Genomic DNA, 10,901 nt, shown 5'->3' on the forward strand with positions numbered 1-10,901 from the left:
GCCTTAGTGTGTGGGGCCCCTGTGGCCCCCCTCTGGTCCCTCTCGGGTGTTCTGGAAGCTTCGTGGATTTCTAAGATGCTGGGCGTTGATTTCGTCCAATTCCGAGAATATTTCCTTACTAGGATTTCTGAAACCAAAAACAGCAGAAAACAGGAACTGGCACTTTGGCATCTCGTCAATAGGTTAGTTCCGGAAAACGCATCAAAACGATATAAAGTGTGAACAAAACATGTAGGTATTGTCATAAAACAAGCATGGAACATCAGAAATTATAGATACGTTTGAGACGTATCAAATAGCCTTTAGTCCCGGTTCGTGTTACAAACCGGGACTAAAGGTCCTTCGCCCGCCGCATGCCAGCCGCCCACGTGGCGGGGCCTTTAGTCGCGGTTCGTAAGCAACCGCGACTAAAGGAGGGGGGGGGGGCTTTAGTCGCGCATCGTTAGTCGCGGTTGCGCAACCGCGACTAATGGCTGTTGCAAACCGCGACCAAAGCCGTTTTTTCTACCAGTGCCCCATATGTTTGGGAGTTGGTTTCACAGTTTTAGATTAAAAAGTGAAGCATTGTATTTTGTCGGTGTGACGATGTTTTATTTGAATTTGTGTCTATGATGGAATGCTTCGATATTTAACAAAAAAAGGTATTTATTCACACATGTTAATTTTGTGTTATCAAGGATGGTCTTCGTTTTGGAAACACTTATTTCCCTTTGAATCATTTGTTATCAAAAAGGGTACAGAAATCAAGGTCTTGGAGGATAAGTGGCAAGGAATACCACTCTCTAGAAATAATATCCATCTGTATGTAATATCTTATGGCACAATAGTGATACAATGGCTAATGTTATGGAAATATCTCCACTAAATATGATGTTTAGGTGAGGTCTTGTTGGACCCTGGCTTGGCAATGGTCCAATTGACACAAGGAAATCTAGAATTCTTCACCACTCTACACGAGAATGGAAATTTTTTGGTGGATACCATGCACATAGCACTTGTTCATTCAGAAGTGCAAGTCAATAACAACAATAAAGATAAGGAATATGAAGGTGTCTCTTAAAATAAAATAAATTTCCCATGGTTTGTTCGCAAAGGTGTAATCCTTACCCAGGATAAACTTGGAAAGCTTGATGGGCATGGAAGCGTAGTGTTGTTTCATCACGGTGAGACAATCAAATACATGTTCTCCCAATACAAGTTCACACATTCTATTTGGACGGTCGTCCAATCAGCTTCTAACTTGTACTCGTCAAGTACTATTGCAAACATATTTGCAGCTGGTTGCATATACAGATATAGATTTCGCATTTATGGTGGGAGTAATTATTGTAATATGATCACTTTATCTATGTAGAAATGATTTGGGCTTAGTCGCTATGGTAATTTTAGTTTGCAAGTCACTTACATGTCTACATGTTTGTTCCATATGTGTTATTTTCTATTGCTTTGGATAACACAGACTTAGTTAGTAGCTTGGTTGGAAAAGACGAAAAGAGATATTTTTTTATCCCATATAATTGACAACGTAGTCTAAGGATAGACCTTTTACCGCTTTAGGAGTTTTACAAGTTCTCCATATACTTGTATTGTGCCAACTTTCGTTTTTTCTTTGTTACGGGGATATGTGCATACTAATCATGCAGCGAGACCGGATGTGAGCGTTTTTTTTTAAAAAAAATTGTATCATCCGATGCTAACTTTTGGGAGTCCTGCATAAATAATATGAATTACATGCTCATGTCCACATTGCCTTCACGCTTTTGTGCTTGTGTGGATCTCATAATGTATCTGTATCAATCGTGGAAGTTCTTATTTTGAAGAAAAACAAACTAAAGCACACAAGACTTGGAGCATCCTATGGACCTTCCCGACGTGTCTTTAGCTATCCAGCACTCCGCTTCATTTGCTTGCTCGGTTCCTCCAATAGTCCAATGCCCAATCTTCAACCGGGCTCTGCTCCATTAGGCTGGAAGAGATCTCAACCTCAATGTGGAAACTTTTTCCCAAGAAAGACCGGTCAAATGTCACACTCTCCCTTGATAATCTACTGCTAATTATTGACCTAATATAATCTGTCTCCAAATGTCAATGCACGCAATCATTTTAAATGAAGCGTATGCAGTACTTATAAACCTCCAAGCTAGCTCGAACTAATGTAGTACCACTTACACGAGGGATTCCAGTATGTCTACTTTTATTTCCTTTCTTCAAGGAAGCTACTTTGGTTTGGTATACATGTATATGTAGGAGAAGTTCGAAGTTTTACATTTTATGGTGAAAATTTAAAGTATGTCTTTACTTGGTTGTGTCTGTAAATGATCTTGTTGAATGCATTATTTTAAGAGCGGAGACTTTCTCCGGGATGAAAACCTAAAATCTATAATCGCGTGATAACGCACTTGTGCAGTGTTTCTTTCTAGGAGGCGTCGCTTTTGGGGAACTTTGTTGAGGGTGTTTGTGCTCTCGTTACAAGGACTAAAACATTATAGCAGGATTTTTCTTCTTCCCTTTCTAGCTTATTCTTGTTTTTCTGGTTGTGTGCTTCCGCATTACCATACATGTATCGCGTTGTTGAAGAGGGTGGATGTAATTAGTATCTTCACGATATTAATATATTCTCTTTATCAAAAATATGCATTTCTCGACACATGTCATTATGGACAATCCTAACATGGAATTTGCACATAACGGTTCACACATCTGATTCGAAAAACCCACAAAAGGGTTCCATTTAGGGTAGAACTCACAACAACATCTAACCCCTATTTCCGACTGATATGCGGTTTTGGCCGTTGCATTACCATGATGGAGAGGTATTTGGGGGTTCCAAATCCCCATTTCTCCACCTCCTTGGTCGCGCCTCCTCCACCACATCCCACCACTCCGTCCACCCACACCGGATCTAGCAAGCCTCCAACCCGACTTACAATGGGGATGGGTTATAGCTCCGTTGTCGGTCGTGAGGGCTCCTCCAGATCTCTGTGCGGCTGCTCACCTCCTTCCGCGCTGACGAGGATCTCGCAGGCTAGTCCACGCTCAACGAGCAATGGTGTGCACACAGTAGGCACACCTTTGATGTGCGGCCTAACTAGCCGTGCACGGTGCTCCCCTGGTGGAGGCAGAGAACTCCCTGACCGCCGTGTGTTGCATACCCTACCTCGTTGACTACCCGTCGTCCAACGAGTAGGAGGGGTGAGGAGCCAGAGCCAGAGAAAGAGGAGGGGGAGGACGCGTCCGATGACGAGGAGGACGCCGATTTCGTTCATCCCAACGAGCGGGTAATGAGTAGGGTGCTCGTGCGGTCGGTGCACACGACGCTGGAGAAGGGGCTCTAGTGCTCCACCCCTCCGAGGTGCACGGGGCAAGGCGCCTCTTCTGATGTCGGCATGCCCTCCTCCAAAAATTTGTCGATGTCTCGACCTCCTTCGACTAGGACTGAACAACATCCTCGCGAAGCCCCCGCCGTTGCCGGCTTGCCGCTATGTCCATTTTGTTTAGGGTTACCAATGTAATCTCTTGCTGATGAATTATCTTTTGTGATGGAAATTGAAAAGCTTGAAAGAATGTTTTTTAAATTTTGCAGCATCCACCGATTTTCCGGGCCCAGAAACCAGTTTTGAGGAACCCAAACTGGTTATTGTCGGGTAATAGAGTTTTAGGGTTTTGCTAGAGATGCATCTACCTAGGTCATACACTGCAGCTCCCCACGTGAGGCCCGGGCGGCCGGCCGGGCGCCCCCACCGGAACCGAAAGTAGGGTGAATGAGCCGCAGAGGAGAGCGGGTGCAACTGTTGTCGACGTGGTGGAAGAAGCGAGTTGTCAAGTACCCTGACCACCGGGTGGCATCGCATGTAACAACAGTAGTCAGCAGCCAGTCAGGCCAGCCAGAGGAGAGAAACGTGGAGGATTCAGTTCCGGGTGGCGAAAAAGTCGCCTCGGATCCCTGCTGCCTGCCGTGCCAAAGCAGCGACGACGATGAGCGGCAGCAGCTCGAGCCTCGATAAGGTACGCTGGTCCTCCGCCCCAACTGGCCGGCGTTGCGTGTGGAGTGCAGCTGTCGCTGCGCCACGATCGATCGATTTGAATCTGGGTTCAACGATGTGCCTAGCTGCCCTACGCTGACCGCTGTCTTCTCCTTAATTTGATGATCAGGCCACACCTGAATCGGGTTTTGGCATGCATGGGGATATGGACTTACAGCTTTTTTCATTAACTTGATTGCCCCAGGCATTTTTTTCAAAATGGAGACAGACGGTGCTGCATCTTGGTAGCATGCGGCCTTTTATTACTCTCACTCTCATAAAAGTTATTTTAAACTTGTCTAAATTTGAATGTATCTACTCATATTTATTGTCTAGATACATTTAAATTTTGACAAACCTAAGATAATTTTTTATTGGACGGATGAAATACTTTGTAATTTTTTAGTCTTACAGAAGACTGTATCATAAGTCACCTAGCTGATACATATATCAACCTTCTAAAAACAAAACAACACATGAAGTAACATTGCATCATCATGTTAATTATAGTACGATCAAAATATCAGTTGCACATGTTGTATAAATCTTAAGCAACCATGTACAAACGGTTGCACCCTCTAGCCAAATACTTAGTCACTAAGGACCACATACGGATCCAATGCATAGTAAACAATATAACCTCCACAAAAAAAGTTGTCTTGCATTGTTAAAGATATAATAATTTCACACTTTCCATAAGGCCCAGCAGAAAGCACAATCACCAACTCGGATTTGTATTCTATCTTTTTTTCCAACAAGTATGAACCAATTTTCAAACAAGTTTGTAAATATGGGGGGGGGGGGTAGTAAAGACCACATGAACAACCAAAACACTTTTGTGAAAGGACATGGAATGAAAAAATGTTATATTGTATCATCTTGATCACACACACACACACACACACACACACACACAAAACATTTACGGTTTCCTTGCTAATTTCTTTTAGCAAAACTACCTTTTGTGAGAAGAACTCTGCGAGGTAGAAACCACATGAAGATTCTAATTTTCAGTGGTACTTTCATTTTATATTTACGAAAAAATCTCGTATGGTCATTCATGTAATCTAAATATAATAATTTGATCGAGAAAGTCCCGGGTGTTGCTATGCCGTCTATCTCCTCTTTTCGCCGATGAAGCATGTCTAAACGCTATGTTTAAAGGCCTAGTAGACATAACATTGGATACCAAAACTTGTTTTCCTTGTACTATGTTATACCAGGATCGGTATTGGAGAGACAACTCCGGACTATATATCCTCCAAGAAATGAGTCCCCTCAACATTTCCTACGGTGAAAGATCCTCGTTCAAAGTATTCATCTTTAAATTTCATAAGACTTTTCCAGAAAGAGGGTCCAAGGAGTTTGACTTTTGTCAAGATAATGATTTGGAGTGTTGGTATTTATTATGGATCAAATCATGCCACACACCTTGTCCGAGTAAGATTTTAAAGAGCCCCCTTCTCAATAAATACTTGCTTTTATATCTAGAACCTCCACTCCAAGACGCCCTTGGTATTTAGGTCTGCAAATAATGTTCCATCGAGTCAGTCTATACTTGTTCTTATCGCCATCACTTAGCAAAAAAAAAGTCGATCAAATAAACCCAATCTTTGTGTACCCTTTTTGTTATTTCAAAGAAGGGTGACATAGGATCAAAACTAGTCGATCCTCATAGGAGAGAAACTTGCCCACCCAACTTGCTTGATTTCTTTCAAAACAGTCATCAACCGGTATCTAGTCACCATTCTTTAGTTTATGATAGTGAATTGAAATTCCCAGATATCTAAAGAAAACAAACATGATTCACAACCAAAAATATTTATGTATTGATCGATCATCTGCATCCTTTGCCTTACCAAAAAAAACTTCACTCTTATGGAAGTTAAGTTTTAGTATTGACAATTGTACAAAGTACACACTATTAATTTCATATTGAGGGCCTTTTCAATGTTATGTCCCATAAAGATAATATCATCGCATGTGTATTGCAAAACTGAAACCCCTTCCTTTCAACTAAAGAATGTATGGGACTATCAACCTAACCATCTTCCCTAGGTCTTGCAATTTAAATTGCTACCATGCCAGCCACTAGATTAAAAAAAATTATTGATAGTGTATCCCCTCATTTTAATCCTTTTTGGGTCTGAAAATAATGACCTATGTCATCATTGAGCTCAATACCAACACTACCACGACTTATAAAATGTTCTACCAATTGACACCATTTAGGACTGAAACCTTTCTTACGCATTACTTGTTGCAGAAACGTCCATTGAACTTTGTCGTAGACATTTTCAAAATCAATTTTCAGCAACAGCCCATCCATTTTCTTCCTATAAGGTTAATGGATCTATTCTGAAAAATGAAGTTCATGGAGAATAGTACCCCATCTAATATATGTCTCCATGGCATGAACGAGTCATTTGAGTCGGTCTGACTAATAAATGTGCCACCTTAGTGACACGATTAGTTCCGACCTTTGTGAAGATTCTAAAACTCACGTTGAATAAATAAATTGGTCTATATTGCTGAATGTGAAAAATATTTTCCTTCTTCAGGAGTAAGATAATTGTACCACAGTTACACTGGAATAGAGGGGATTCCCCTTGCTGAAATCTTACAAACATACTCATCAGATTGAATTCAATAACCTCCGGAAGGTTTGACAAAACTTAATATGAAGCCCATTTGGACCCATAGATTTATTCTTTTTCATATGCATAACCGCTTTATACACCTCCTTTTCATCAAAGTCGACTGAAATAATATTATTTTCCTCATGGCATAATTATAAAATATTCGTAACCTCCGTTGTATCATAGAGAAAGCGTTCTCGGCTATTGCCCCAAACAATCTCTCCTAGGAATCGGTGACATAATCTTTTTATATTTTATTGCCCTTATAGTACCCTCAACCTGTTCTAGTTGAAAGATATTCTTTATTGTATGTTTACATTTTTCTGTGAGGTGAAAGTATTTTGTGTTATTACCACCTTCGTGAATATGCTTAACCTTTGCATGTTTTATGCACTATTGAATGTTTAACTGGATCCTTGAAGCCCTCACTATTCCTGAAACTACCCTTCATTTTGTGCCTTTTATTTCTTTCAATCCTAACACTTGTCACCACCGAGATCTTGGTGGTCTTTCATTTATAGTAAGGTCCTTATTACCCATCTGAGCCTTGTTGCTCCCCTTCTCAAGATCAGTTCTAAGCTCAATGGCTTTAGCTAGAGCAGAACAACATACTTAGAGTGGATTCCCCCTTATTAACTTTTCCTCATTCTTTGTAGAGTGAATTCATTTGTTACCCCTATTTATGCATTTGAAATACTAATTATCCACACTAAGTACAAAATTGTCTAGATTGCGCATTCGAGAATATTTGGATCCTTGTTTTCTGGTGCGTATGGATTGGGAAAAGTGTGAGTTGATAAGCGACACTTAAAAATATCGGCACTAGGACAAGGACTGGTAGAATTGGACAACAGTAGTGTAGACATAATCGATGACGACACCATCCGATCTTTACAAATTTTATCGCTCCACATCGAAGAAACACATATGTCCTATCTAACAAAAACAAGGAAAATGATAAGCTTGGGTAAAACCTTATTTACAGTGTCCTAAATGTGGTATTTTTGTTAAAGATCCACTAAATTGGGTAACATCTGTCACAAATGTACAACAATAGAGTAAAAAAGTGGAATTCTACCTGACTAGGAGATGCCCCTAATGAAACTCCTAACTTCGCGGCCCCAACAACCACTATTTGGTTAGGTCTCGGGTGATAAATCCATGTCTAGCTGCCATCGGTTGAACATGGCAACAATGGGTTTTCGAGATAGAGCTTTAATGGTGAATTAAATTTTCTACTCCCTCCGTATCGGTTTAACAGTCACGTATGTAGTTTAGTAAAACACTTTGACCATTAATTTGGTCAATAAAATATGAAAAATATGCTATAAAAATTATATCATTAGAAACCTTATTTGAATATGAATCTAATGGTATAAATTTTATAGACGTATAATTTATATTTTGTTGACCAAATTAATGGTCAAATTTTATCTTAAACTGCGTGCCCGCCTGTTAAACCGATATAGAGGAAGTAATTTGGTTTTCAGCGGTTCAATTCGACAATAGCGAAGCATGAACATCGATTGTTTCTGGGATGATTCGCGTTGTCCCGGTGTTGTCAAAGATGAGAGCTGAAGCTAATTGTCTTGATGTCTCGATCGGTTTTGACATCGTGTTGATGTAGACCCGGTGTATTTTATGTCGTCTTGATGCGTCAATAAAGTGCTTGTTGTGCTAAAATAATGAGAGGGCACATGAAATACAGTTGCATACATACGACGAAGAGAGAGGACAAGAATTGCACGTGTGGATTTTTCTCATACAACGTAGAATGTGAACTCTCGGCAACGGGTAATTGTGGATGAATTTTTTTGCAGTTTACCTAGAATGCACATTTTTCCCAAGAAACCACACGCAAGTGCAGTGCTAGCTGGTGAGTGAGGACTGAGGAGCCACCACCACTAGTACATGTGTGCGCGCCCACTTTGAGCAGGGGTGGTGGGGAAGCAGCAAAGGGCCTTTGAACCAAATCAGAATTTTCAAGGGCAACAATGGACCATGGTACTTGATTTGCAACTTGCAACAGCACCGGCCGGTACACCACTCTACATTCTCCTCCATACGAGAGAGATTTATTAGTAGCTACTACTGCTGCTAGTAGTCTGCTTCTGCTGCTGCTGCTTCCCGGGAAGTGGAATCCAACGTGCAACTTTGCAGCCAAAGCTTTCTTTCCGATCTTGTTGCCGCTTTATGCTCTCCTCTCCGTAGGAAAGCTCATCAAGCTCACCAGTCGCCACCATCTTGGCAGTTTTTTGTAATTTTCTTGTCTCCACTCGATCGCACGCGGGAATCAAACCAATCCAATCCGGCCGCACCGCCAATAACCACTTATTTGGCAATGCGCCGATCAAAGAACTAAAAAATCTAGAAGAAAATGGAAGGCGAAAATGGTGGAGAAAATGGTCGAGTTGCAGGTGTTGCAACGATCGACTAGAGCTCCGGCCGCGCGGCCAGACACCTAAGCAAAAACAAGCGTGTCGTGTCCCGGCGGCGAACTTGGATCACCGGTGAAGGGTTCCTGGCAGGTCCAGCCTCACCCTCTTGTTATTGTTCATCGCCGCCACGACGGATAAGGAGGCCGCGGCGTCGATCCAGTCGGGCGCCGATCTCTTGGTCGGCTTGTTCGTCGCCGCCGATGATGGATCTCCCAGCATCATGGTGTAGCAAGGATATACATCCTCCTGAGCAAGCACAATGTCAGGCATCAGGCGAAACTGGTTCGATCCGGTGTGAGAAACTATGATCGAGATGGCGGGTGAGCAGGTCACCTTATCGAGGAGGCAAGAGGGAGAGAGATTGCTCATCCTGGATTCCAGTGCCTCTTTCGTGAGCACGCCGTGGGTTGCTGCCAAGACGGCGGCGACGGCCACCGTGGACGGCCGGTAGTCCAGCACGCTCGCCACTGCAAGAAACAGAGCACGGTCAGTTGGTAAAAAGCAGAGTACGTTCCATGGGTCGATCTGGTTGTCAGGAAGCTAACTACGTAACTAACCTTCGGCGACGGAGAAGATGAGGGAGGCGGCCTTGGCGGCGACAAGCCCGCCGCCACCACCGCCGTTGCCTCGACGGAGCCTGGAGGAGAGGCAGGGGAGGTAGTCGAAAGGCGTGACCGCGCCCATCCGCCAGTCGAGCGTGGAGAGCACGAGCAGCTCCATGCGGCGGATGGAGTCGCAGCAGAACTCGTAGTCGCCGTCGGCGCTGAACTCCGACAGCGCCGGCGACTGGTACTCGTCCATCTTGGCCGCCAGCGACACGCACGCTATGGCCAGCAGCCGCGCCGCCCACGGCATCACCGACCTCTGCACGCACGCACGCGCATCAGTGGCGTCGTTCAAGAAACAGAGGAAGCTGAGATGGGATCGGTGGATCACGTACATCGACGCATCGCCGGCGGGAGAAGCGGTCGAAGTAGCCAATCGCCACGTACGCCGTGCGGTGGCAGAACCCGAAGTGCCCCCGCGTCTGCAATGGCGCGCGCGCGGCGGCGAGATAGTATCAGGGTCTCTGTTCCATCAACAAAGCAAGATATGTAACATACGTAGATTCGCTCTGTTCGGTCGTTCACCTCAAGGATCCACTTGACTGTGGAGCGGCGAGCGCACTGGAACCAGTCCGCGGAGGCCATGGACGGCGACGACTCGTCGGCGGAGGAGCACGACAGGGAGGACTCCGGCGAGGAGCAGAGGCTGCTCTCCTTGGACACCAGGTGGTCCATGTACTCCTCCTCGTCGTTCTCGCTCTCGTCGGTGCCGCTGTACATCCGGAGCAGGTCGCCTCCGTCGTTGCTGGTGAAGCTGTCGCCGAGGTCGGCGCCGTCTTCTTGGCACATGAGGGAGAAGCAGCAGCCGGCGGCGTAGTCCTCTGCTTCCATTTCTCGATCCGTTTATGTACACTTCGCCGAACGGAAGCACGGGTGGGCTTGCTAAAGTACCATGTGGTAGGATCCGGTGTCCGGACGGTGGGGAGGTCGCCGGAGCTGGCAGTGGAAGTGAGGTGAGAGTGCAGGATTGGATGGGTAGCCAAGCGAGGTGGCCGGCCGCGCCTGAAGCGGTGGTCAAGCCACTGCCCTCTATTTAAGTGGCTCTCGCTGCCACTCTCTCACTTCACTGCACTATGCTCTTCCTTATCTTTCGGAATTTTTCTTTCTCTTTTCAATGACCACAGGCTTCTTTGTTTGGTCAAGATGTATTTGCTCAAAATTCCAGCAAATTCAAACTGTCACCGTAACAAGGCTTCA

General features: G+C 44.3%; 1 protein-coding gene across 1 annotated transcript; it reads right to left on the reverse strand.

The window, feature by feature from the left end:
• Window positions 1-9,165: 9,165 nt before the first annotated feature.
• LOC124696837 (cyclin-D5-1-like) lies at window positions 9,166-10,663 on the reverse strand. Its single transcript, XM_047229498.1, has 5 exons — window positions 10,230-10,663; window positions 10,040-10,126; window positions 9,657-9,963; window positions 9,433-9,566; window positions 9,166-9,345 (listed from the first exon to the last, which is right to left on the reverse strand). The coding sequence occupies exons 1-5, from the start codon at window positions 10,533-10,535 to the stop codon at window positions 9,166-9,168; spliced, it is 1,014 nt and encodes a 337-aa protein (XP_047085454.1). The 5' UTR covers window positions 10,536-10,663.
• Between the last annotated feature and the right edge of the window lie 238 nt (window positions 10,664-10,901).

Source organism: Lolium rigidum, chromosome 3 (assembly GCF_022539505.1).
Source record: "Lolium rigidum isolate FL_2022 chromosome 3, APGP_CSIRO_Lrig_0.1, whole genome shotgun sequence".
NCBI lineage: Eukaryota > Viridiplantae > Streptophyta > Magnoliopsida > Poales > Poaceae > Lolium > Lolium rigidum.

What these genes read in the sequence shown, in the direction of transcription:
- LOC124696837 (XM_047229498.1), bottom strand. Translation starts at nt 10,535, where the DNA reads ATGGAAGCAGAGGACTACGCCGCCGGCTGCTGCTTCTCCCTCATGTGC. An exon ending in CAGTCAAGTGGATCCTTGAG is followed by an intron (nt 10,127 to 10,229) that starts GTGAACGACCGA and finishes GCGCCATTGCAG; the next exon opens with ACGCGGGGGCACTTCGGGTT. An exon ending in CATCTTCTCCGTCGCCGAAG is followed by an intron (nt 9,567 to 9,656) that starts GTTAGTTACGTA and finishes TGTTTCTTGCAG; the next exon opens with TGGCGAGCGTGCTGGACTAC.